This window comes from Salmo trutta, chromosome 35 (assembly GCF_901001165.1).
Source record: "Salmo trutta chromosome 35, fSalTru1.1, whole genome shotgun sequence".
Taxonomy (NCBI): domain Eukaryota; kingdom Metazoa; phylum Chordata; class Actinopteri; order Salmoniformes; family Salmonidae; genus Salmo; species Salmo trutta.
Window position 1 is genome coordinate 16,329,111 of NC_042991.1, and position 27,757 is coordinate 16,356,867.

The 27,757-nt window shown below is 41.2% G+C and overlaps 3 protein-coding genes, 2 long non-coding RNA genes and 1 other non-coding gene across 6 annotated transcripts; 4 read left to right on the forward strand and 2 right to left on the reverse strand.

The window, feature by feature from the left end:
• Positions 1-1,715: 1,715 nt before the first annotated feature.
• Positions 1,716-1,797, reverse strand: trnas-gcu (transfer RNA serine (anticodon GCU)). The gene has a single exon. It is a non-coding gene; the product is annotated as a tRNA-Ser (tRNA).
• Positions 1,798-1,918: 121 nt separating this feature from the next.
• On the forward strand, positions 1,919-3,497 carry LOC115174722 (uncharacterized). Its single transcript, XR_003871827.1, has 2 exons — positions 1,919-2,219; positions 2,815-3,497. It is a non-coding gene; the product is annotated as an uncharacterized LOC115174722 (long non-coding RNA).
• A 445-nt stretch (positions 3,498-3,942) lies between these two features.
• On the forward strand, positions 3,943-8,189 carry mep1a.1 (meprin A, alpha (PABA peptide hydrolase), tandem duplicate 1). Its single transcript, XM_029733516.1, has 14 exons — positions 3,943-4,099; positions 4,240-4,264; positions 4,362-4,406; positions 4,538-4,578; positions 4,733-4,808; positions 4,958-5,075; positions 5,305-5,480; positions 5,689-5,910; positions 6,113-6,259; positions 6,386-6,601; positions 6,701-7,165; positions 7,395-7,568; positions 7,802-7,879; positions 8,043-8,189. The coding sequence occupies exons 1-13, from the start codon at positions 4,040-4,042 to the stop codon at positions 7,849-7,851; spliced, it is 1,815 nt and encodes a 604-aa protein (XP_029589376.1). The 5' UTR covers positions 3,943-4,039; the 3' UTR covers positions 7,852-7,879; positions 8,043-8,189.
• A 1,854-nt stretch (positions 8,190-10,043) lies between these two features.
• On the forward strand, positions 10,044-14,194 carry LOC115174714 (meprin A subunit alpha). The gene is made up of 14 exons (XM_029733515.1): positions 10,044-10,153; positions 10,234-10,258; positions 10,479-10,535; positions 10,640-10,680; positions 10,925-11,000; positions 11,143-11,260; positions 11,463-11,638; positions 11,729-11,950; positions 12,111-12,257; positions 12,432-12,647; positions 12,801-12,935; positions 13,043-13,369; positions 13,601-13,771; positions 13,862-14,194. Exons 1-14 carry the CDS (start codon positions 10,091-10,093, stop codon positions 13,927-13,929), a joined length of 1,842 nt encoding a protein of 613 aa, XP_029589375.1. The 5' UTR covers positions 10,044-10,090; the 3' UTR covers positions 13,930-14,194.
• A 2,474-nt stretch (positions 14,195-16,668) lies between these two features.
• mep1a.2 (meprin A, alpha (PABA peptide hydrolase), tandem duplicate 2) lies at positions 16,669-26,037 on the forward strand. The gene is made up of 14 exons (XM_029733513.1): positions 16,669-16,769; positions 16,876-16,900; positions 16,988-17,041; positions 17,181-17,221; positions 17,315-17,390; positions 17,481-17,598; positions 18,836-19,011; positions 19,282-19,503; positions 19,688-19,834; positions 21,481-21,696; positions 21,847-22,296; positions 22,532-22,708; positions 24,610-24,823; positions 25,334-26,037. Exons 1-14 carry the CDS (start codon positions 16,707-16,709, stop codon positions 25,482-25,484), a joined length of 2,130 nt encoding a protein of 709 aa, XP_029589373.1. The 5' UTR covers positions 16,669-16,706; the 3' UTR covers positions 25,485-26,037.
• Positions 26,033-27,679, reverse strand: LOC115174723 (uncharacterized). Its single transcript, XR_003871828.1, has 2 exons — positions 27,471-27,679; positions 26,033-27,257 (listed from the first exon to the last, which is right to left on the reverse strand). It is a non-coding gene; the product is annotated as an uncharacterized LOC115174723 (long non-coding RNA).
• Positions 27,680-27,757: the final 78 nt, after the last annotated feature.

Genomic DNA, 27,757 nt, shown 5'->3' on the forward strand with positions numbered 1-27,757 from the left:
TCCTGTGGGGATGGGGGCTGGGATTAAAAATAAATTAAATAAAAATATAGGACAAAACACACATCACAACAAGAGAGACCTAAGACAACAACATAGCATGGCAGCAACACATGACAACACAGTAAGGTAGCAACACAACATGACGCCAACCATGTATGGCGTTGTGTGGGCGAGCGGTTTACTGATGTCAACGTTGTGAACAGAGTGCTCCATGGTGGCGGTGGGGTTATGATATGGGCAGGCATAAGCTACGGACAATGAACACAACTGCATTTTATTGATGGCAATTTTAATGCACAGAGATACCGTAATGAGATTCTGAGGCCCATTGTCGTGCCGTTCATCTGCCGCCATCAATTCGTGTTTCAGCAAGGACCTGCACACAATTCCTGGAAGCTGAAAATTTCCCAGTTCTTCCATGACCTGCATACTTACCAGACATGTCACACATTGAGCATTTTTGGGATGCTCTGGATCAACGTGTACGACAGTGTGTTCCAGTTGCCGCCAATATCCAGCAAGTTCACACAGCCATTGAAGTGGGACAACATTCCACAGGCCACAATCAACAGCCTGATCAACTCTATGTGAAGGAGATGTGTTACGCTGCATGAGGCAAATGGTGGTCAAACCAGATACTGACTGGTTTTCTGATCCATGTCCCTATGTTTTTTTAAAAAGGTTTCTGTGACCAACAGATGCATATCTGTATTCCCAGTCATGTTAAATCCATAGATTAGGGCCTAATGAATTTATTTAAATTGACTGATTTCCTTATATGACCTCAGGCTCTGATCAGGCCCTACACCCAAACAAGGGCACTGCGTTCATCCACCTCTGGCCTGCTCGCCTCCCTACCTCTGAGGAAGCACAGCTCCCGCTCAGCCCAGTCAAAACTGTTCGCTGCTCTGGCACCCCAATGGTGGAACAAGCTCCCTCACGATGCCAGGACAGCGGAGTCAATCACCACCTTCCGGAGACACCTGAAACCCCACCTCTTTAAGGAATACCTGGGATAGGATAAAGTAATCCTTCTAACCCCCCCCCCCCTTTAAAAGATTTAGATGCACTATTGTAAAGTGGTTGTTCTACTGGATATTTTGGTGAATGCACCAATTTGTAAGTCGCTCTGGATAAGAGCGTCTGCTAAATGACTTAAATGTAAATGTAAATGTAAAATCGTTGAAATTGATGCATGTTGTGTTTATATTTTTGTTCAGTGTATATATATAATATATCCCTTATTTTTTCCCCCAGCTCTCAGAAGGTAATTTTAGTATTTGAATGGTTGTTTGACAAAACAAACAAATAGTCTTCCAAATTGTATTTGAAAGTACTTATTTGAAATACCTGGGTTAAATTCATGGGAGCCAGAATTTGATTATGTTAAAATACTTTCCAATATTAAACTACTTATTTTTTTTCAAATAAAAGTTGTATGAATAATTGTTTTGAAATGTATTGAAAAGTTATTTAAATACCTGAAACAGCATTTGACCTCAGGCTGGTTTCTACTCTATTGCACTTTATCTGTCTATATTAATAAAATGCTGGATTTGAAGAAAAAAAATATACATTTTCCATGCATCCCTTCAATTTGATTGAATTTCTGACTAAATGCGGTTGTACAGTATGCGAGCAAATGTCGGACATATTTTGTAGAGCAAAGCTAGTGGCTACATATAACTACATTTCAGGACAGGGCCAAAAGTGTTCGACGAGGATGGGATTCGAACCCACGCGTGCAGAGCACAATGGATTAGCAGTCCATCGCCTTAACCACTCGGCCACCTCGTCGTTCTACCCAATGCTAAACAGTTAGCGTTATCAAACCAAGCTACATATAGTGCCCCGTTACATGTTTTCACAACATATAACGTTGCATTTCAGAATCGTTCTGATTTGTATAAATAAAATGTATACATTTTAGCTAGCCACATCTGTCTTAATCATTCCATTGTGGTAGATAGCTAACGTTAGCCAGCTATAATTTGTAAACTGGACCTATCAGCGCAAGAAACGCAGGCGCATTCTGAATTCAACAAATATCCAGTAGCAGCAGCGAGTGCTTTGAAAGCCAACATGCAAATGATTGACAGAGTAATTTAGGCTGTTTCGGATTATCGTGAGTTGTATAACATAACTTTAAACTAGTACAAGGACTCACAGAGAAAGGCAAGGGGCATGGAGAGCTTTACATCTGCAAGTGGAAATGCCTGGTAAGGACAGCTTGCTGCTAGCAAGATAACCGTAGCTAGCTAACTCGTAAGGGTGAGGACTAGATGGTATACAACTACGAAGAGAATGGACTTTTCGTAGCAGGTTAGGATAATTCGGTTAAGGGTAGGACAATTGTTAGGTTTAGGGATAATTCAAATGCAGAAATTCTCCCGAAACGACATTTTCTTTTTAAGATTTAGACGGTATTTGCGTCACTTCCGTCCGTAGCAGTATAGATTCTAGCCATAACCTCAAGTAAACTAGCCAACTTGCTAGCTACCTGCTTGAACTGTGTTGTTGACCAAATACCCAACTTTCTCTCACCTAGTAGGTAGCTAGCTGCATACATAGCCAGCTACATACTTAGCTAGCTACCTGCCAATTGTTATTTTCCTAATAAAACAACAATGTGATCCCTGCAATAAGGTAAATTAGAAATAAAATATGTTTACATAAGATTAAAGAAATGGCATGGTGTGTATTTCCCTGAACCTTTGATAGCTCAGATTGAGATTGCTCTATTTGTGTAAGATGCAGGTATCCTTACCTGTCTCCCCTCTTCTTTTTGTCTGACGCGTCATTTGGTGTGTTCAGTTGGTGACTGTCAGAAGAAATGGAAGAACCTGAGGGACACATTCATCAGATTCAAGCGGGCTGAAGAGCAGAGGAAAGCCTCTGGGGACGGATAGTCACAAGAAGAACTGGATGCACAGCAGGAGAATGTCCTTCCTCACCCCCTTCATTCAGGCCAAGAGCTGGCAAGGAGACACCACACTTGACTTGGAGGATAGGGGAGAGAATGATAAGGAAATGGAGGGGAACGGGGAAAGTGCCACAGAAGGCGTGGATGATAAATCAGCCTTCATTATTCACGAGATCGAGGGGGACTAGGCAGATGATGAGGATGCTCCCTCTCCTGACACTACATCGGGATCCAATGGGCCCAGCCAGAAGATGAGGTGGCAGATGGATGGGATGGATGGAATGGAGGACGAGATGTTCTTTAGTTTGCTCCCGTATTTTAGGAAGCTCCCCCATGGAAAAAAGAGTGCTGTAAAACTGAAAATACACCAACTTTTACATGAAGCAGCATTACAATAACCCACTACCCTGCCACGCCCCTCCTTTCCTCAATTCTGTTTACCGTGTTTTGTAAAGCATAAGCCTACATTTTGTCATGTTACCAATCTACTCAGTTTGATACTATGCCTGTTGTTTATGGTGATTGCAAGGTCAATTGTTAACAAATAAATACTTTATATATTTGAGTGCCTGAATTGATTGCTGTGTCTGCAAGTAATTCTCCCAAATGCTCAGAATAATGAAATACTGCACCCTTTCTTCTGGGCAGATGTGGAAACCATTGGCAATGGGGATGCTACCAGTTAAGCAAGGTTAACCATTAATGCAAATCATTGGCAAATCCGGGGAGGGAAGATCTCACTAGCCAGCTTTGACTCTGTTTTGCATGCTTTTTTAGAAGAAGCACCAACACAAGTCAGTATTTGTTTTTAACACATAAGCAGAGTGGGGTAGTTTTCAATACTTACCAGGTGGTGGCAGTCTCACTGATTGTCATATAAAAAAGTGTTATTCCCCCCCAGCCAATGAGTGTTGTCTCCCATTTGTTTTCCCTGAGTTGTTTGGGAAGGCACTCTGAACTGGTTTTATAACATCCCACATATCAGCAGCACTGTAGATTCAAGGCCCCCAGTTACTTTTTACCATAGCAGACATAAACTTTATCAAGGGCTAAAGGTCCTCTGGTTCACTTGGACGCTTAAACCAAAGCAGAAACTCTAGTCTAGCCATATTCATCATGTCCATGCAGACACTTCTCTTCTTGACAGGGCTGGTTGCGCTGTCCAGTTCATACATTGTAAGTACTGTCAATACATTTGAATTATGATTGTGAAGATGATTACTAGACATGTAAAGGTAGTGCTTACAGGAATAGTGGAATTGAAATTATAGCATATTTATTATTTGCTAAATATTTGTTTCTCTTTGGGGGAACAGATTCCTCTGTCATCTCGTGTGCATGGTATGTCAACCAAATATCTTACCATAAAGTCAATTCCAAATACATAAAAATGATTCTACCTCCATGTCTTGATCTGAGCCATGCTTTTTATGTGCAGAGGTATACGGAAACGGTGAAGATGATAACCCCTTACTTAACTTGGGTGAGTTTGAGGAACTTAACCGGATGTTTGTATGTGGTCATTTTGATTAAACATTTAATGTTTGATGTTCATGACATGAATAATGATCAAATGTTGAATTCATTGTTTTCAAATTATATTTGGCCTGACAGGAGCAGAAGAAGACTTGGTTGAAGGGGATATGCTCATTCTGGTAAGAACCAATGGTGTTATTTTGCTATATGTTATCAGATAGCTGTTTTTGCTTAAAAAAACTGATTGTCCTTTGATAATCTTTATAATGTCTTCCCCGAGTCCAGAAAGATTCAGTCCAATTAGAACATGACTCTTTTTCTTCCTTTTAACAGCCAGGACGCAATGCCTTGATTGACACTAAATACAGATGGAAGTTTCCCATACCCTACATTCTGTCAGATGACTTGGGTAAGTGCAAGTTGAACTTGATATAGAGTCCAACTAAAATGACTTGAATTCATTTATTTACATGCAACACAACATAAAAGGCATATTATCAATTTATTACACTGTAAGCCACTTGTAATGTCTTAGCTTTGTTCTTCCTTGTCTTTCAGATTTGAATGCCAAAGGTTGTGTCCATCAGGCATTTGAAATGTATCGTCTGAAATCTTGCATAGACTTCAAGCCCTACGAAGGCGAGAAGACATACATCAAGTTTGAAAAGAGAGGCGGGTATGAGCTGACAGTGTACATATTGTCCAACAGCCATTGCTTTTACACAGAACGCTCTATAGCTTTCATGTATGCATTCACCAGGACAGACTAAATGAACAAATCTCAGTCAATTTGTTACACAAAACAATTGCCTTCTTGCATAACTGCTGCAACGTTTTAACATTCAACTTTAAACATGTCTGCCCTCACACATCCATATAACTCAACGTTGAACTGTGTTTGCAAGGTGTTTCTCCAGCGTTGGGGACCAGCAGAATGGACAGATCCTGTCCCTGGGCGATGGCTGTGACCACAAGGCTGTAATCGAACACGAGCTCCTCCACGCTCTGGGCTTCTACCATGAGCAGTCTCGCCAGGACAGAGACGACTATGTCAAGATCTGGCTGGACCAAGTCACTCCAGGTCAGTATCAGTCAGGCCTCTGGTTGATGAGAGACAGCAAGGGTGGTGTATCTTGGCCACAAAGGGCCAAGTGGAGGGTTTTGTTACGGCCTAGCACTAACACTATTCAGCCTAGCACTATTCACAACATGTGACTGCCTAGATGCAATACCATTATTAGTCAAGTGGGAACATTTTAGTATGACATGTCTTTTATCCTTTCTTGCAGGGCTAGAACATAATTTCAACAAATACGATGATTCCTTCATCACTGACCAGAACACTCCTTACGATTATGAGTCTGTCATGCACTACCGGCCATACTCCTTCAACGTGGACCCCAACATTCCCACAATCACCACCAACATCCCAGAATTCAACAACATCATTGGCCAGTACCTGGACTTCAGCAAACTGGACATGCTGAGGTTGAACAGGATGTATAATTGCTGTAAGTGTTGTGAGACATATGACAGAGAGTATTACCTATTTGTCCTGACATAGCTGTGTGGCAGCAGTGTAGGAAAATGCAGCTGATCACCACTCCGTTTTTGTCAAGTTAAAATGTTCTAGTGTCAGATGTGATGATGAAATTATAGTTGCTTCATTGTGATCCACGTGTCAACTGAGATATGCCCCTCCTCCATTGCCAGCCTCCCCTCTCACTCTCCTGGACCAGTGTTCCTTTGAGTACATCAACATCTGTGGGATGATTCAGAGCCCCACTGATGATGCAGATTGGGTCCACACCAAGAGCAGCACTGGGAACGAGGATCACACTCTCATTGGCCAATGCAGAGGTCAGAGTTCAACAATACATCACCTCAGATCAACCACTTCTAGGAGTAGATTACCATACCCCCAATCCTAACCATTAGAGTGAATAGCTCTAACATTGTATGTGTGATATCTTTGTGGTCTTTTAGATGCAGGTTACTACATGCACTTCAACACTAAGACCGGGAAGGAGGACGAGTCAGCTCTGTTAGAGTCTCGCATCCTGTACCCCAAGAGACACCTGCAGTGTCTGCAGTTTTTCTACAAGATGACAGGCGGACCAAAGGACAGACTTGTGATTTGGGTGAAGATGGACGATGGGACTGGGACAGTTCGCAAACTGAAGAAAATACACACCATCTGGGGTATTCATTTTCAAATATACAATCACTGATATATGTATTGTTTATCCTCTTTGGTTGAAACTTTGTTACTGCACGATTTCATTTCGATTTGTAAACTAGGAGATGACGACCACACATGGAGGATTGTCCACGTCTCCATGGAGATCGAAGAGAAGTTCCGCTATGCTTTCCAAGGTGTCCGAGGAGATCCATCTACAACCAGTGGAGGAATCTTCATTGACGACATCAGCCTGACTGAGACTCGCTGTCCCAACGCTGTCTGGCAGATCAAGAACTTCACTGGAATCCTCAACACTGCAAACAATACCACCGTCATGGACAGTCCAGTCTTCTACAGCCCAGAGGGCTATCGTTACGGTGTACGTGTCCGCCCCGTCTCTGACTACAGTGACCACACTGGTGGCTACACTGGGATGTACTTCCACCTGGCCAGCGGGGAGAATGACGTGGTCATGCAGTGGCCGGCCCTGAATAGGCAGGCTAAAATCGTGGTCATGGACCAGGATCCTGACATCCAACTGAGGATGTCGTCTGCTCGCAGTCTGACTACAGACCTGATTAAGAGTATGTCATTATTGTGTTTAGAGAATACACTTTAGGTTAAATTTGTCTTCATGTACACTTTACCTTAAAGTATTTTCTCTTCGCTTAACTTAATTATATCTGGAAAAAATCAGGAAATGCTTAGTTTGTTATATCTGGCCCATAATCTGGTCAGATTACAACGGCAATGAAACAGCTATAATGTGATTTAATAGTCTTATGATATACAGAATGTTTCTGTGTTCACCAGCTCCAGATGGGAAGCTGTGGTGGGATAATCCAACCAATGTGGGGACCTACGACCCAGGGTGTGGGTGCTACAGGGGAGAGTCGCGGGGATGGCGCAACATGATCAAGCATTTCGACTTGCGACGACGGAACTACCTGAAAAACGATGACCTCATCATCTTTGTCGACTTTGAAGGTAAGAATTTGTTCTTAACTGACTTGCCAAATTAAATAAAGGTTACAAAAAAATGTGGAGGAGGATTAGTGTCATTACTGGTCAGATATTACAACACTCATTTGTTTTACATCCCTGTCAGATATCAGGATTTGACTTTCTGAATGCTTTGCGATAGCCAGAGCAATAAAGGAGCTTGATAGATTTTGAGGTCAGCTGATTGAATGGCCACACTGCTTTTAATGTCTCTGTAGACATAACATCTCTGATAAAAACAGAGGTTCCCATAAACCCAAAGGAGTGAGCATGTATTTTACTACCACCGAGGCGAGGTAAGGTGTTTATTTTAAATTCTTTCAAATTTATTTTCTTTTTGTGCTGGGGATTTTGTGGGATATTTCCAAGAGTCACTTTTTAAACTAGACTGACATTTGTATTTTCATTAATATTGTTCCAATTTAGTTTTTTGTGTTTATGTATTTGATATTTTGGCAGATCCGGCAGTCCTGAGGATTTGGACAGACTCAAGAAGAGTACAGAAAATAACAGCACAATTTATGTAAACTAATGTTGTGAGTAAATATAAATTATTTTGTCAAAAATTTGATTGGCTTGCAAACTTTATAAAATAACTAAAAACTCTTGAAATTGTATTTGTTTTTACTGTTCAAAAATTCTTATTCACAATTCTTTCATTAAAGTTTGAGTCTTCAAATAAATGCTTTATTATGTTTTTTCTGTTGCACAGGATTTTTTGTTATGAAATAAAAATCAATATCACATAACACTTCGTAGATATTATCACAGTAAAATTTGATTTTGAAAGTCATATACGTATGAGGATCATGGCTCCTTTATATCTATGTCACTTAAATGATGGGGGATTATTATGATTCACTTTTAGTATCTCAAAATGTCCATTTTGTAATACAGTTTATCTCACACACTTCAATCATCATATACATCATATAAAATATGTTTGCATTTGTTACCATAGCGTGTTATATTACCCATAGAAATATATACTGAACAAAAATATAAACGCAACATGTAATGTGTTGGTCCCATATTTCATGAGCACACATAAGCACACAAAGCTTATTTCTATAATATGTTGTGCACAAATGTGTTTACATCACTGTTAGTGAGCATTTCTCCTTTGCCAAGATAAAACATCCACCTGACAGGTGAGGCATATCAAGAAGCTGATTAAACAGCATGAACATTACACAGTTGCACCTTGTGCTGGAACAATAAAAGGGCACTTTAAAATGTGCAGTTTTGTCACACAACACAATTCCACAAATGTCTCAAGTTTTGAGGGAGAGTGCAATTGGCATGCTGACTGCAGGAATGTCCACCAGAGCTGTTGCCAGAGAATTTCATTTTCATTTCTCTACCATAAGCCACACCCAACGTTGTTTTAGAGAATTTGGCAGTATGTCCAACCGGCCACACAAGCGCATACTAAGTGTAACCCTGCCAGCCCAGGACCTCCACATCCGGCTTCTTCACCTGCCGGATAATCTGAGACCAGCCACCCAGACAACTAATGAAACTGTGCACAAGCAAAGAATTTCTGCACAAGCTGTCAGAAACCATGGTGTCGTGTGTGCGAGCAGTTTGCTGATGTCAACGTTGTTAACAGCGTGCCCCATGGTGGTGGTCAGGTTATGGTATGAGCAGGCGTAAGCTATGGATAATGAACAGAATTGCATTTTATCGATTGCAATTGGAATGCACAGAGATAACATGACAAGATCCAGAGGCCCATTGTCGTTGCATTCATCTGCCGCCATCACCTCATGTTTTAACATAATAATGCACAGCCCCATGTCCCAAGGATCTGTACACAATTCCTGGAAGCTGAAAATGTCCAAGTTCTTCCATGGCCTGCATACTCACCAGACATGTCACCCATTGAGCATGTTTGGGATGCTCTAGGTCGACGAATACGACAATGTGTTCCAGTTCCAGCCAATATACAGCAACTTCACACAGCCATTGAAAAGGAGTGGGACAACATTTCACAGGCCACGATCAACAGCCTGATCAACTCTATGCGAAGGAGCTGTGTCACGCTGCATGAGGTCACACCAGATACTGACAGGTTTTCTGATCCACGTCCCTACCTTTTTTTAAGGTATCTGTGACCAACAATTTCTTTCAATTGATTGATTTCCTTAAATTAACTGTAAAATCTTTTAAATTGTTGCATGTTGCGTTTATATTTTGGTTCAGTGTAATTATTATGTTGTTACCAATGGACGCTAGCAGAACTCAAAACCCCACTATTGCACTCTTGAACACACTTATCAAAGTAATCACTTTCATGGCCATATCTGATTATTAACCAAAACTTTCCACTGAACCTGACAAGACAGTTTCCACACAACAATAAAGTATTGGTGTTGTATTGAAGTTTTGAATATGCAACATGATCACCTGTGGGTCAAAGTTTCCCTTCCAGCTTGCTGTATTAAGAGTATTTAAAGGGCTTTAATTAGTGCTGTGGTATCAGGTCTGTGGTCAACCTCTCCAAAATGTCACTACTGGGGGTTTTGTGCTGTCTGGGACTGCTGCTGTCTCCGTCCTCTGCATTCACGGTAAGATCTCTCTCTCTCTATCTAATACATTTGCCATGAATGCGTGATTTTGAAAACAACATTCTCATCTCACTTCACAGATTAGGCGGATGTCAAAGGAGAAATGTGAGAACTATTTTTTATTTAACCTATAATTCATCAAATCATATGGTTTGTATACATTTGTAATGTATCCCATCCTTATGGTGCTCATGTCACATTGGTGAGTTATTTTACATAACAACACATATTTGTAGTTCAAGACAGGTCTAAGAAAAAGTGCTCAAATGGGCTTATAGCAAAATGAAAATACATTCATCGTCTAACATTGTGGATCTTACTGTAGCCTTTGCCATTGATGCTGATGAGGTAATACGACGAGACATCCCCTTCATCAACTCAGGTAACTTTCTTAGTGCGTACTGGTATACAGTGAATGTATTTTATATTATATTTTGTGGTGTTTTAAAACAATCTTCCATTTCTATAATCTTTGATTTTCCATAGGATTGAAGACCCCTGTTGTCGAGGGCGACATTGCATTGAACGTAAGTTAATACTGTGCTAAATCTTTCATTGTCTGCAAGTAAGTTTGCTGTCTTTCCGCTTAGAAGAAAAAATAGGGCTTTCAATAAAAAAATAAGTGTGATAAATAGCCCGCACTCTATAAATGAAACTTTGACCTTTTAACTATCTAGATTTTGATTGATGTGATTTCAACAAAGAGAACGATAGTACGTCCAGTGCAATCAATAATTAAGTGTTGCAATAAAAGTTATATCACTCTATCAGCCTGGACGCAATGCCCTTGTGGATCCAGCCTTCAGGTGGAAATTCCCCATCCCTTACATACTGGCTGACAGCCTTGGTAAAAATGTGCACCATCTCTCATCCTAGTAACATGATATACACTGGTGATAAACCATGATTAAAGAAGACTAAACCATTATAATCAATACACATACAGATTATAATATTTCTAGTCCGTTAATCCCTTGTTTGTTTTTCAGACCTGAATGCCAAGGGGGTCATTTTCCAGGCCTTTGAGATGTACCGGCTGAAGTCCTGTGTGGATTTCAAACCCTATGAAGGAGAGAAGAGCTTTATCAAATTTGAAAAGCTAGATGGGTATAGTTTGTTTTCTGATATACGAGTCTGCTCCTCCACTCGATTCTGCTAATGATCACAGTCTTAACAGCCTTAGTTGAATCTTGTGCATTACTGCTTGGCTGGAACAAAGGTCTGCACCCACACTGGCACTATGTGGATAAGATTGGTCTCCCGTGTTCAAGAGATAATTCACTGCTGTGGCATCACGGAATTGTTGCAGGTGCTGGTCTATGGTCGGAGACCTACAGACAGGGCAACAGCTGTCATTGGGCCCATCCTGTGACTACAAAGGCACCATAATGCATGAGCTCCTCCACGCCCTGGGCTTTTACCACGAACAGTCTCGCACCGACCGAGATGACTATGTGGACATCTGGTGGGACCAGGTCCTGCCTGGTAAGGTTCAAAAGCTCAACACCCAAAACATTTTCGCATGGCAAGCCTTATTTTAAAACTTCCCACAACCTTTGTATGTACATTCTACAGGTATGGACCACAATTTTGATAAATACGCTGATGATTTCATCACCGACCAGAACACGCCATACGACTACGAGTCTATCATGCATTACGGCCCATATTCCTTTAACAAAGACCCACGGTACCCAACCATCACAGCCAAGGACCCAGAGATGACCAAAGTGCTGGGCCAGTACAATGACTTCAGCAGCCTGGATCTACTGAGGCTCAACAGGATGTATAACTGCTGTGAGTCTTTCCTGATCAGGTCACATGATCAGGAGGACCATCACTTTTTTCCTAATCACTTGATTTGACCAGAAAAAACTGCTGATGTTGTGTTTAACTTATGTTGTGTTTAACTGATTAAGTTTGCTTAGTGTGCTTGTGTATGATGTCTGTCCTGTAGCCTCCTCTCTGACGTTGTTGGACCAGTGTGCCTTTGAGACCGTCAACACCTGTGGGATGATCCAGAACCGTAACGATGATGGTGACTGGGTACGCACCAAGAGCCAGCCAGGGTCTCATGACCACACTCTCATTGGCCAGTGCAAAGGTAGGGTTAACATACAGTATTACTAGGGTCAGGATCCTTGACATTGTCCGGAAAAAAACTCCTGCCCCTACACATCGCAAGGGTGGACACAGGTCTATCAACCATTCTGAATGGCATTCATGACTATTTTACCATAACACATCTATGATAACATCTTGTTTGTGATCTGTGTAGACGCAGGGTTCTTCATGAACTTTTACACTGACACCGGCCGGGCAGGCGACTCAGCCTTTCTGGAATCCAGGGTCCTGCACCCCAAGAGGAATCTGCAGTGTTTGCAGTTCTTCTACAAGATGACAGGAAGCTCCAAGGACAAGCTGGTGGTCTGGACCAGGAAGGAGGTTGCTAAGGGCAAAGTCTTATCCCCTACTGCAGCTGGGAATTTCACAGGTAGGCTTGAGAAAACTGGTGAACAGCCATGCTCAATAATCTGATAAACCACGGCTGTGCTATGCGTTGTAGCATCATAACATAGCTTCAACAGGTACTGTTTGAAAATGTTCAACCTTAAAAATGATCATTACCCTGCATCTGTTTTCACAGGTGATGACGACCACTCCTGGAAGATTGCCCACGTTCCTTTGACGATGGACTCCAAGTTCCGCTATGCCTTCCAGGGGATCAGGGGCGACCCAGCCAACTCCTTGGGGGGGATTCAGGTGGATGACATCACCCTAGGTACGGTACTCTGTCTTAACATTTTAAGTAACTGTAAAACCCTTCGGTGTGTATGACAGGTGCTATGTGAATGAAGTTTTTATTGTCTTTATTCTTATTCTTATTAGCGGAGACACGCTGCCCCAGTGGAACATGGCGTATCAAGAACTTTAGCGAGTACATGAAGAGTTACGCCACAGGAGAGTACATCCAGAGCCCACGTTTCTACAGCCCCGAGGGCTACGCCTTCGGCATCCAGCTGCTACCCAACTCCTACTACAATGGGTACATTGGGGCCTTCTTCCACCTGAGCACCGGGAAGAACGACCAGGCCCTGGAGTGGCCGGCAGGGAACAGACAGGTCACCATCACACTGCTGGACCAGGACTCTGACGTCAGGCATCGGCAGTCCTTCTCCTACAGCTTCACCACAAGTCCCACTCATCTCATTCCAGGTATGGGGCAGGCTAATGTTGGTTCAAAGGGGCACATAATATTTTTTTCCTCACACTCAGATGATTGTGGCTATTAAAGCTTTTGGTTAAACAATCGTCATAGCATTACCAACATTTTTATGAGTCAGCATAACAAGACATCTATACATCTATATACGTCAGGACATGGAAATCAATTCCCTTCACATAATCTATATGCAGATTGTCTGCTTATTTATAACAATCTTTCAGACTCCAACATATTGTACTGGGATAACCCGTCCAAGATGGGGACGTACGACCCGTCCTGTGACTGTTATCATGGCTGGACCTGGGGCTGGAACGCCTACTTCTCCCACTACCACCTCAATAGTAGGAGCTACCTGAAGAATGATGACCTCATTCTCTTCGTTGAGTTTGAAGGTGCGCCTGACTCTACTTTCAACGGGCTCTGAGATTTTCTTGACCACTTGAAACTGTGTTAAACATGTTCCCTGTTGCTTGTATTTCCAGATCTTACTCCGCTGATCAAAAGTGAAGTTCCAGTCAAGTCTCCAGTTCAGCTCCGGAGTCAGGACTGAGGCTGTCCAGAACATTTATCAGATGCAGACTTTATGCATTTTTAAATGTCAACGTTCACTTTTCTTTTTATTTCAAACATTTACATAAAGGCAGTGGAAGTAAACATAAGCAGGCCTATTGACAAGTCAATTTGTCAGTTGTAATGTTAAAGACTGTCTTGACAATCTGTCTGTGGCCTCCATCTGGAAACTGGTTTGTTTATTTGTAGCCTGTGAAATGCATCTTCATGCAGCTTTTATCTGATTAAAATCAAACTATTCAAAGTATTGTCTCCAAATTAGTCTGTTCACCAGTTAACCACCCTGCCGCCCTGCCACCCATAACCAGAATAAAAGATAAGGATATACAGTGCGCTCCAAAAGTATTGGGACAGTGACACATTTTGTTGTTGTTTTAACTCTGTACTGGATTTTAAATGATACAATGATTGTGAGGTTAAAGTGCAGACTCAATTCTTTTTACAACACTAACCAAACAACAACAAAAAACACCACATGTTAACACGACACCACATTGTTCTCTCTCATCCTATTTTGATTTTAGTGGCACATTTCTATACTTTCATTTCTGTCATCCTAACAAAAAACCTAAACACAAATGTTGCATATATGGGAGGGCTGCAACAAATTTTCAAGAACAAGAGATAAATAGGTAATTAATAATTAAAGAAAATTGCCAGAATGTTTTCATTATCTACATTGTTTGTATAAAATTACATATGATTTATTAGTACAATATCAATCATTTTGAATCAGTTTACATGCTTAGTATTAATGACATACTATAAATAACAATATAATAAAATATACAGACCGTCAGCTTTAATCTGAATGAATCGTGAATAATGATAAGTGAGAAAGTTACATACGCACAAATATCATACCCCCAAAAATGCTAACCTCCCTTGTTATTGTAATGGTGAGAGGTTAGCATGTCTTGGGGTTATGATATTTGTGCATCTGTAACTTTCTCGCTCATCATTATTCACGATTCATTCAGGATTATCCGTAATCATGGTAGCATCCACATTAATGTAGAAGTGTTTAGAAACATATTCTATTCTTATTTACAATAAAATGAACTAAAAAATGGCACATTACATTATTTACCATTCCTTTCTTTTGGGCACAAAATAATCTGAAACACAACCAAAACAAACAGCAAATGCATCCAACAAATGTGTATAGTCACAAGCTTGATGTAGTTGTTACGTGCTATGAATATGGGACCAAATAAATAGTTTAATATTTAACTTTAATACACATAGGTGAATTTGTCCTAATACTTTTGGACTATGTACAAAAAGTGCTGTATCTCTTAACAGTTCATCCGATATGGATGGAAATACCCTCAAATTAAAGCTAATGGTCTGCACTTCAACCTCATAGTCATTGTATCATTTCAAATCCAAAAGTTATGGAGTACAGCGACATTAAATATATATATCACTTTCCCTATACTTTTGAACTCACTGTACTGTATGTGTAACCGATGTGAAATGGCTAGCTAGTTAGCGGGGTGCGCGCTAATAGTGTTTCAATCAGTGATGTCACTCGCTCTGAGACCTTGAAGTAGTTGTTCCCCTTGCTCTGCAAGAGCCGTGGCTTTTGTGGAGCGATGGGTAACGATACTTCGACGGTGGCTGTTGTCAATGTGTGCAGTAGGTCCCTGGTTCGTGCCCAGGTAGGGGCGAGGAGAGGGACGGAAGCTATACTGTTACATTGGTGCCGTGACCCGGATCACTGGTTGCTGCGGAAAAGGGGGGTGAGTGTAACCGATGTGAAATGGCTAGCTAGTTAGCGGGGTGCGCGCTAATACCGTTTCAATCGGTGACGTCACTCGCTCTGAGACCTTGAAGTAGAGTTGTTCCCCTTGCTCTGCAAGGGCTGCGGCTTTTGTGGAGCGATGGGTAACGATGCTTCGTGGGTGTCAGTTGTTGATGTGTGCAGAGGGTCCTGGTTTGAGCCCAGGTAGGGGCGAGGAGAGGGACGGAAGCTATACTGTTACATATGTTCAAACCTTTGGAGCTCACTGTATGTTCAAACACACTGACACACTATTAACCACTCTGCCTGTCTTTAATAACACCATGTAGCTCAGGATAAATTAAGACGAGTAAATACACAAACCTGGAGAAAACACAACTGCAATTAAAACACTATTTGTTTTATATTAAAACAATTTAGAAATAAGTTTAAACTTAAGAAACTTAAACCTGCATGCTAAAGTGCATGTCAGAAACTCAATCGAAAACACTAAATCATGTTTGAAACTGTTGCTGACACAGTACCAAAACACAAAAACATATTTATCTGCCAAGGTTACAAGATAAGATCATTGAAGATAATGATATGACAAGACACATCTGACTGAACAGCAAAGTGAGAGAGAGAGATGTGATGGTCAAGTGTTAAGGTCACGTTACTCATTACAGTCATTATAAACAGATGTAGGATGTTAATTTGTGCCAGTTTGTTACAACAGGAAAAGAATGCTCCAGCAACAGTAAATGTGAATTATTATGTGGATTATAATTAATGGACATTTTTGTAGGGATTGATACATTTTCATTAGAGCAAATCAAGTCTGATATTTTAAAGTGGAATACACTATTTATAGCTTTGCATTTCCTGCTGTGCAAGAAAATTCTTAGCAACAAAATAGTGGTCAAATTAAGATCCTACATCTGTATAGATCAAAGTTTCATCCAGACTCTGACTTTATTGGCCTGTTTACAATAGCAGATAAATACATATCCAACTCCTCCAGATTAAACATGGGCTCTGTCAATGCGCCATGGAGGATCACCGCTTTCATTGCAATTCTGGTTGTGTTCAAGGTAGGGCACACGTCCTATGTTATTGAAAGGAATTGACTTCATTATAATAACTGTACATTTCATCAATTATATGTTGTGAGTCAAGCAGTGTCTCTTTTTGTTGTAGGTGCAAGCTGTTCCGACACGTTATGGTAAGTTCTAGATCGTCTCGTGCATAAGGGTGGATGTGTGATAACGCTCTGTGTTCTTACAGAACGGTTTCTCTGTTGAATGAATAGGTGGTGATGCAGATGCAGGTGAATTGCGAGAGGATATACTTGATATCAATTCAGGTAATTATCTGTACACTCTCTCAGTTATTAAACTGTAACATTACTGAAGTTATATAATAATATGTGCAATAATCTCACAAATCTGGCAATATTTTTTTTTACTGAGAGTGATAGGTTTGTTTATTTCCTGATATTTCAGAAGCAGATCTAAACCTCTTTGAGGGAGACATTGCAGGTGATGTAAGTACACTTCTCTTCATAGCCTTGTTCTATGTAATAGTTGACTAAACATAAATCAGTTAGCCTACTTAATTTATTTTATGGATTTTGCAGCCAAGGCGAAATGCAATCCTGGATGAAACGAGAAGATGGAAGTTTCCCATTCCTTACATCTTGACAGATTCTTTGGGTATGTAGGCTCTACCAACCATGTCTCAATGCTAAATGAAATACAGGCATTGACAACATTCTGAAAACCAGGTCATATTCACTCCCTCAGAGCTGAATGCAAAAGGTGTTATTCACCAGGCATTCGAAGCATACCGCCTGAAATCCTGTGTGGACTTCAAGCCCTATGAGGGAGAAAGCACATACATCTCCTTCACAAAGCTGAGTGGGTGAGTTCAGCCAAATACACTGTAATGTCATGAGCTCTTGGTTAACTTGATGGACCGTCTGTCCCTCCAAAGCATAAAATACAAGGTTTTATGGCGAGCACAGATTAGAAAATGCTTATCTAAGGAAATTACATTCATCATAGTGTTCTATGCGTCTACAGATTCCAAACCTGTAATAAATGGTGACCCCTCTTTTAGTGTGTAAAGTCGAGGAATGTGCAAAAGCACTTTGTTGAATACAGTCCTTCATGTCATCATTGTTATGATGAGGTACATATTCTGTGTGGACCACGGTACAGTAATGTTATGGTGAAATATGAAGTAAGATGTACGATTGTAAATCAGTTTTCTCCACAGAACAAATTAGGAAACATTGTATAGTAGATTGTTCCTATTTTCCCTTTAGCATATTTTTCTTACCTACTTTTTTGAAACTCTTCATAGTTGGCTAAGGGCTTCTTGGTTAAGGGGATCATTTATGGATCATTTAGCGATTCAATTTAGAATTTTAGGACCCCTTCAGGTCAAAAAAAGATATATAAAAAAATTCTTGATAAAATATTACATTAGGCTTTTACTACTATAGCCCATAGAAACACATTGAAAAACACATTCATAAATGTTTTTTAAGTGTCCGTCATATCTAGGAGCTCAGGAAATATTGCGCTTTTTTATACACATATTTAACCCCTTTTTGGGGTAGGCAGAAAACTACCTTCATACTTCCATTCATTTTTTTAAACTAGTACCGGTTACCTTCAAATGAGTCCCATGACACCATCGTTTTTGTGAGAATCTCCCCTTTCCACAGTGGGGTCACATTAGTTTATAGCCGTAACGGTTCGGACACTAACAAACAGAAGTTGGCACATCGACGGTACCAACTTCAGATGAGTCCCCTGACACTTGTGGGGGTTATAATAGGTATGTAATAGGCCAAATAGTTCAGACGCTACAGGCGTTTTCGTGAGAAGACCAATTTTTTGGGATGTCTCATGGTGTGACAAACACCTTCCACCGTGACATCTGCGGAGGTGGATTTAGAAACATCCAATGCAAAAAAACGGATATCTCTAGCTTAAATTAACAGATTTTGATGGGGATTGTATCAATCGACTCTTAGGGATAATTAAGGTCTATTAAGTAAGCATTTCTCGGTATTTGACGAATAACATTTGATTTGATAATGTGTTTACTCTCGTGTCCTAATGCGTAATCCTGTCTGTGACGGCCACAGATGCTGGTCATTTGTAGGAGATGATAAGGTAGGACAGAACCTCTCCATAGGGGCGCGCTGTGACACCAAGGCCATCGTGGAGCACGAGCTCCTCCACGCTCTGGGCTTCTACCATGAGCAGTCACGCTCTGACAGAGACGACTACGTCAAGATCTGGTGGGACCAAATCATAGAAGGTGGGTATGATGGAATTAAGCACAGACGATGGCAGATACAAGTATCAGTTGTGTATCAAATCAAAGTTTATTGGTGGTGTACACAGGTTTGCAGATGTTATTGCAGGTAGAGCAAAATTCTAGTGTTGTTAGCTCCAACAGCGCAGTAATACCTAGAAAAAAACTAAACACAATCCACACAAAAGAATAAGAGCAAATCTTACTTGGAAAAGTGATTTACAAGCGTCTAACAATTTTGAATAACACATTCTGTAACCTGCATATCTACAGGAAAGGAGCACAACTTTAACAAGTATGAGGACGACTTCATCACAGACCTGAACACGCCATATGACTATGAGTCCGTCATGCATTACAGGCCATTGTCTTTCAACAAGAACGCCACCATCCCTACCATCACCACAGCCATCCCAGCGTTCAATGAGATCATCGGACAGCGTCTGGACTTCAGCGCTGTAGACCTGCTCAGGCTAAACCGCATGTACGACTGCAGTAAGTGACCCATATGGAATGACCTATATGATCAAATTGCAAGAGCAATCAACTTTTCTCAGTAGCATCAAATAAAGTATAAGGAAATTATGATGAACAACCACAGCCTTAGACATTGCCATTCTGATATAGATTTGATGATGGTGATTATGAATAACAGCTAACAGAGTTGCTGTTGTTGCAGCCAATACACACACTCTCCTGGACCAGTGTTCCTTTGAGCTGATCAACATCTGTGGTATGATCCAGGGTGAGACTGACGAGGCAGACTGGGTCCAGACCCTGAGCAGCGCTGAGGAGCCAGACCACACACTGGCAGGCCGTTGCAGAGGTTCCTACAGTACTACCTACACACACAGACAAAATCTTTCACGTTCTTCATCCTGTCGTGACTTCACTTTCATTAATCTGATGACTGTTATTCATCTAATCAACTGACTATGTTTAATTGTTACCTGATTAAATGAATAATGTTACAATTAACTCATAAGGAATTTGGGGCACCACAAGAGCGGTTGTTTATAGAGTTACCATCTTCCGAATTAAACTCTAAAAGGTCTTTACTTGCCACATCCATAAAACAGTCAATGTATTAATCATACCCTCGTATCATATCATCATTCTGAACAGTCGTAACCTCCTGCATCTGCAAAAACCTCAGCCTTACTTATGATTCAGTAGTACACAAATTGGATTAATTATTTATTTACTAGCTAACTAAATGATAACACAGGTTAAACATACACACTTAATACATTAGAAACAGGTCCCTAGCGGACTGTCACAATATTGCAGCTTGTTACAAAGGAGATGGAGAGGGCGAGGTTTAGGGGCAGAGACATAACACTTTGGTACATTTAGAAACTACTTTCACAGTAATCATATACTTTGCACACGAACCGCCGCCCATTTGGAGTAAGAAAGCGTGAATGTATTCATGTGTAAATGCCTTGGTTCGCCGGGTATCTCGGTCGGAACCAAGCCTTCACAGAAGGGGTTTTGTTTGGGCCTTTCCACAGCATGCTTGTAATGCTCCAAAAGGGTCTCCACCCGTCTCTTCTACTGTTGTCCTCTGCCGTTGTCCAGTATCCGTTGACTTGTTGTATAGTCCTGAACAGAACTACAGAGTTTATTCTACTTTCCATTCGCTCCTGAACCTTTCTCTTTGAAGATAGTGTAGCCAGCCATGTCGGTGGTTCCCATTGGGGGATGAGATTAAGAAGTGTAGTAGTATGGTCCCACTTAAGTTCACTTTTCTAGATACTTTACTTAGGACAGCTAATCAGCTGTACCAGTGATTGTCCGGGATGTGACTATCGTCTCTACCTCGGGTTGAGATTTCAGAGTTCGAACCACTTGAGACGCCTTTCTGGTCTCATATGTTAATTCTTAAGCCCTCATTTTATACAGTTCATTCAAAATGGGGTTGTTCGAGAGGCTGACACGCTCTCTGACCTCCCTCAAGGGGTGGGTGACTACTCACTTGTACAAAGTAATAGAAACAATTTCCTCTTATATTTTCTAACATCACATCCTTCTCTTAACAAAAACACTTTCATCATTGTTCATATTTCATGCACAACGTATCAGATGGAGATTTCACACATGTAGTGGGTATACTTTCCAAGTTACAGTATTTCCTTTATAACATTTTTAATGACATCACAAAATAACCAACAATATGACCATTCCCACGTTCTCTGTTAAGACTATTGTTCCAGTATTCACTTTTGAATGAGTTAAAGTTTCAGCGGGAAAAGTCTCTGGAGAAAAAGCACATTCCTTTGTGAATTTGGAGAGGGAGACACTGGATCTCCTCTCCTTTAATTCACAACAGGGCAACCCCCCACACCAATTCCCTCCTCCCCCTATACATTTGGATCCTCACAGGACAGTCATGACAATCCTTCCACTTGATGTTAGCAATCATATGTGGTTGGTTAAGTATTTGTACTGTATCTATGACCCTCTCTGTAGATGCGGGCTATTTCATGAGGTTTGACACATCTAAAGCGACAGTGGGGAAAAGTGCTCTTCTAGAGTCACGCATCCTCTACCCTAAGAGGAAGGAGCAGTGTCTGCAGTTCTTCTACAAGATGATTGGGCCCGCCGGGGACAGGCTGTTTGTGTGGGTCAGAACAGACGATGGGACGGGAAATGTCAGCAGTGTCAAGAAGGTCCATACCATCACAGGTACTGTATTCAGGATAACCCCACTTTCAACAAAATACATAAATATGTTACACATATGGTTTGTAAAGTTGTAATAGTGTCTGTGTTGCATGTTACTCCAGGAGTATAGGAAGGTGATCAGGAAGCTGATCAGATGTCTTATTTCCTCAGGTGATGGAGATGACTCCTGGAATGTAGCCCACGTGACCTTGAAGGTCAAAGAGAGGTTCCGCTACTTCTTCCAGGGCATGGTAGGGTCCAACAACAATGCAGAGGGGGCCATCTTGATCGATGACATCACATTAACAGAAACCACCTGCCCCAGCTGCGTTTGGAGAATTCAGAACTTCACTGGCCTGCTCGCCACAACTCCAGCCGGAGGGCGCATCAGGAGCAAGCCGTTCTACAGCGCTGAGGGTTATGCTTACGGGATCAGCCTCTACCCCAAGGGAAGAGATGGCACATATCCTGACTATGTGGGTGTGACCTTCCATCTATGCAGCGGGGAGAACGATGGTGTGATGGAGTGGCCAGTGATCAACAGGCAGGCCACCGTCACTGCCATGGACCAGGACCCCGACGCTAAGCTGAGGATGTCTGCCACCAGAAGCTTCACCACCGGTCAGTTAATGTAATTATGTGCTTATGAGTCCCTTACGTAAAATATGTCTTGCATCGCATACAAACAGGCACGGTATTGTTCAGTATTTACTGATTTTCTGTGAAAATCTATACGCTTGTCTGATCTTAGTCCACCATAAAATATAATATCAAATGTATACACCAGGCAATCTTTTGATACATGTAAAATAATTGGCTTTGTAACATGTTAATACCTTAAACTGTTTTTTTCCAGATACTACTAACCCATATTGGGTCAAGCCCACCAGCACCAGTGGGGCAGAGTGGGACGCGAGCTCCAACTGCTACAGAGGATCTGAGTATGGATGGACTACATTCCTCTCTCATGACCAGCTGCACAGGAGAAGCTTTCTCAAGAACGATGATCTCATCATTGTTGCTGACTTTGACGGTGAGGGCCTGTACATCAAACTTGACAACTGTAAATGAGAACTTGTTCTCAACTTGCCTACCTGGTTAAATAAAGGTGAAATAAAAAAAATAAAATAAACAACATCAGTTTATTTGCTCCCATACAAAATAGCGAGACATACAGTGCATTCGAAAAGTATTCAGACCCCTTTCACTTTTTCCACATTTTGTTACGTTACAGCCTTATTCTAAAATGGATTACAAAAAACATTTTACTCATCAATCTACACACAATACCCCATAATGACGAAGGGAAAGCAGTTTTTTAGAAATTTTTGCAAATGTATAAAAAAAAAACATGAAATACCTTAGTTATGTAAGTATTCAGACACTTTACTATGAGACTTGAAATTGAGCTCAGGTGCATCCTGTTTCCATTGATCATCCTTGAGATGTTTCTACAACTTCATTGGAGTCCACCTGTGGTAAATTCAATTCATTGGACATGATTTGGAAAGGCACACACCAGTCTATATAAGGTCCCACAGTTGAAAATGCATGTCAGAGCAATAACCAAGCCATGAGGTTGAAGGAATTGTCTGTAGAACTCTGAGACAGGATTATGTCGATGCACAGACCTGGGGAAGGGTACCAAAAAATGACTGCATCATTGAAGGTCCTCAAGAACACAGTGGCCTCCGTCATTACTTAAATGGAAGAAGTTTGGAACCACCAAGACTCTTCCTAGAGCTGGCCGCCTGGCCAAACTGAGAAATTGGCGGAGAAGGGCCTTGGTCAGGGAGGTGACCAAAAACCCATGGTCACTCTGACAGAGCTCTAGAGGTCCTCTGTGGTGATGAGACAAACTTCCAGAAGGACAACCATCTCTGCAGCACTCCACCAATCAGGCTTTTATGGCAGTGTGGCAAGACGGAAGCCACTCCTCAGTAAAAGGCACATGAGAGCCAAATTTTTTTTCCAAAAGGCACCTAAAAGACCATTAGAAGCATGAATGCCAAGCGTCACATCTGGAGGAAACCTGGCACCATCATTATGGTGATGCATCGTGGTGCCAGCATCATGCTGTGGGGATGTTTTTCAGCGGAAGGGACTGGAGAGACTAGTCAGGATCGAGGGAAAGATGAACAGAGCAAAGTACAGAGAGATCCTTGATGAAAACTTGCTCCAGAGTGCTCAGGACCTCAGACTGGGGCAAAGGTTCACCTTCCAACAGGACAATGACCCTAAGCACACTGCCAAGACAACGCAGGAGTGGCTTTGGGACAAGTCTGAATGTTCTTGAGTGGTCCAGCCAGAGCCCGGACTTGAACCTGATCTAACATCTCTGGAGAGGCCTGAAAATAGCTATGCAGCGACGCTCCCCATTCAACCTGACAGAGCTTGAGAGGATCATCAGAGAACAATGGTAAGTACAGGTGTGCCAAGCTTGTAGCGTCATACCCAAGAAGACTCGAGGTTGTAATCGCTTCCAAAGGTGCTTCAACAAGGTACTGAGTAAAGGGTCTGAATACTTATGTAAATGTGATATTTCAGTGGTTTTGCTTTGTCATTATGTGGTACTGTGCATAGATTAATGAGGGGGAAAAAACTATTTAATCAATTTTAGAATAAGGGTGTAACGTAACAAAATGTGGAAAAAGGCAATAGGTCTGACTACTTTCCGAATGCACTGTATACTGTATATTTATATATAGTGTATATTGTTATGTGATGATTTGAACAGTTTCTGACTGTTACTATTTAACCTAACCCACATCACCCTAAAACTGTGCAAAGCAATCAATTGACATGGTCACTTTACAGCAAGAGACAAAATAGAGTTGAATAATTTAGCAGTTGGATTATTACACCACAAAACAACAAAAACACAACATTCTCTCTCCTAACACTAAACAATTATTATTTGTGGATGTGTTCCAGATTTGACCCACCTGGTGAAGATGGAGGTCCCTGTCCAGCCAAAGAGTCCCAGTGATGACCTCTCAGAGGAGGAGACCCCCAGACAGGAGAAGGAGATGGCTGATGTTCCGAAACACAGACAGGCACGGGCCGTCCCTAGTGACCCGTGTAGCCCTGACCCCTGCCTCAACGGGGGAGTGTGTGTGGTTGAGAAACATGGGAAAGCCACGTGCAGGTGTGTTTATAATGATGACCTGCACAACCCCATATCAACACCTAGGGCTCAATTAAATCTGTATTTCGGAAATTCAGTGCTGCAGCGTGATTGAAATTTAAAGACAATGTTCCCATGTTTGCAGAGACTACATTCATGGAAAACGCTGCATATGTCGGCTCAATTGGAAATGATCTTTACATGTTAATTGCGCTATAGTGCTGAATTGATACTGTAGTTACTGTGTGACAAAGCATACACTAATTTCCTTTTCTGTTTCTTCATACACACATTTCCATTCCAAAATCTGCCAGATCTTTGTCTATGTTGACTGATTCTGTAATTGTGAAGTTTGACATGGGCACCTCACATCTGGGTCACTACTTGCATTATCATTTTGACATGCCCTCTGCATTTTTGCTAGAGTTTTTGCTTCCATGAAAGCACAGTACAATATGGTATAGGAGACAAGGAGTGAGTATGTGTATTCACTGTTATCACTGACTCATAATGGCTGTTATTCTCACTAAGGTGTGCCCCTGGCCAGGCCACATACTATGCTGGTGAGACGTGTGAGAAGCAACATATCGATGGCCGCATTCTGGGCGTTCTGATTGGTGGAGCCACAGGGACGATCGTTCTGACTCTGGCCATCTTCTCAGTCATCCGGAGAGTTCACTGAGTCACCATACTGCGTCACAGCTATACTTATGTACCACCTCAATCCCAATGCCTCTTTAAGAAACAGTGATAATAGATTGCCATGCTTATTGTATTTGATATCGTTAGTTTGAATCAATAAGAACTCCTTGACCATGGCTGGTATTCAATCAATTAATTGCAGAGAGTGACTTTTCATAGAACAGTTCACTCTCCACTGTATGTGAAATGATTTATTAATGACTTATGTTTATGTTAGGTTTGGACGCTTGTAATTGTCTATAACATGAACTAAAACAATATTGTGGCAAGTTGCTCAATAATTGTTTATTTAACTAGGCAAGTCAGTTCAGAACAAATTCTTATTTACATTGACGGCCTACCCCGGCCAAACCAGGACGACGCTGGGCCAATTGTGCACCGCCCTATGGGACTCCCAATCACGGCCGGATGTGATACAGTCTGGAATTGAACCAGGGACTGTAGTGACACCTCTTGCACTGAGATGCAGTGCCTTAGACTGCTGCGTCACTCGGGAGCCTGAATGAAATAATGAAATAATTGCTTCTGTGAGATTTATGTTTCTTTATTTTATTGATTATTAGATGATTGCAAGAGCACACACACACATACAGATAACAATGTAACAATTAAACATTAACATAGGGCTAGATTTAATTCAGACTGCGGAAGATCCATGTTACAGCGCAATTGACATTTAAAGGCAATTTCCGATTGGACTGACATTACTGTGAATGCAGTCTCTGAGAAATGTCGGAACATTGCCTTTAAATGTCAATCACACTCTGGGTTGAATCTAGGCCATAGACTAATGGAGATACCTCCCTTCCCTAATAAAGCTAGTTAATCTAGGGGCTCTATTCATTCCGTAGCACTGAAGATCCACTTTATAAGTGCAATTGAAAATTAAAGGCAGCGTTTCCGCGGTTGCAGAGACTGCATGTCAGCTCAATCAGAAATGACCTTAACATTTTTATGTGGATCTTCCACGATACTTTGTCGAAATGGATTGAATCCAGCCCTAGGTTTCTCATTCTATTAAATAATGCATTTGCTGTACAGCCACAAATGATACTCCTATATTCCTAACAATAAATTGGTGGCAGTGGGTTTAGATTAAACAAACAATTAGGCCAGGATTCATTAAAAGGCACATTGTCTACAAGTGCACAGCACTTGAAGGGCATTTTCAAGGTCATTTCTGCTTGAGCCGTTATCTGCAGTGTTTACCGTGAATGCAATCTTTGCAAATGTTGGGGAAATTTCCTTTAAAAGGCACTTTGTCAGTATGCAATGTTTTTGTCTACAACATGCCTCTGATTGAATCCTGGCCTTCCTTTATTACAATAACTTTGATTGACACATTTCATCTACAGTCATAAATAATGCAAGTACAGGACAACTCAATAAATTAAATCATTAGTAATATTAACCAAATGCCATTGACCAACACCACAGTAATATTATGACATCTCTTCAGACATCATAGTATGCTACTGTATTGTTTGTAGAATTAAGTTTACAGGAAATCCCAAAGATGTGTTTAGCAATTGATTCATGTCTAGGAGTTCAGATATTAATATGAAACTTGATAGGTAATTGACATAATATAATGAAATCATGATAAGACCTGTCTAAACACCACCTAAACCACAGCCATCCCTGTCTTTGAGGAACCAACCGGGTGGATGTTTCTGTCTGGATGAGTGTAGTGGCAGACATATGGGTTGGTCCTGATCCAGTATATAACTTGATCCAGTATATAGCTAGTTTTCTGAGGCAGAAAACATATGATGAGTACAGTGTCTTTCAATCCCCAATCGTGCAGACCCTTAAAGTGTGCAGGCTTTTGTTACAGCCCAGTACTAGCGTGCCTGATTTAACTAATTAAGGGCTCCAGGGGTTAAGAGTTAGGTGTTAACTGAATTATTGAAATTACACGTGTTTAGCAGCAGACATGCTTGTCTTGTATCAAGACTGTACAAACCTTGATGTTCATCAATTATTTGAAGTGGACTTTGTCAGGTTTTTTATACTCTCACTTTTCCCTTTGGTAGTAAGTGCCTGGTGAGAGAGGTGGGCAGATTTATATCTGTGCTTTCAGTAACACATGACATTATGTTGCTTTTCTGTGTAGTAACACTGTAATTACACTGGCATTACAATATTGATACATAGTGCTTTATTTTGCTTTGCTTTCTAATTACAAAGGAGTAGAACTGGGCGTTTTTTGTTAATTAACAGTCTTTATAAACTGGGTGGTTCGAGCCCTGA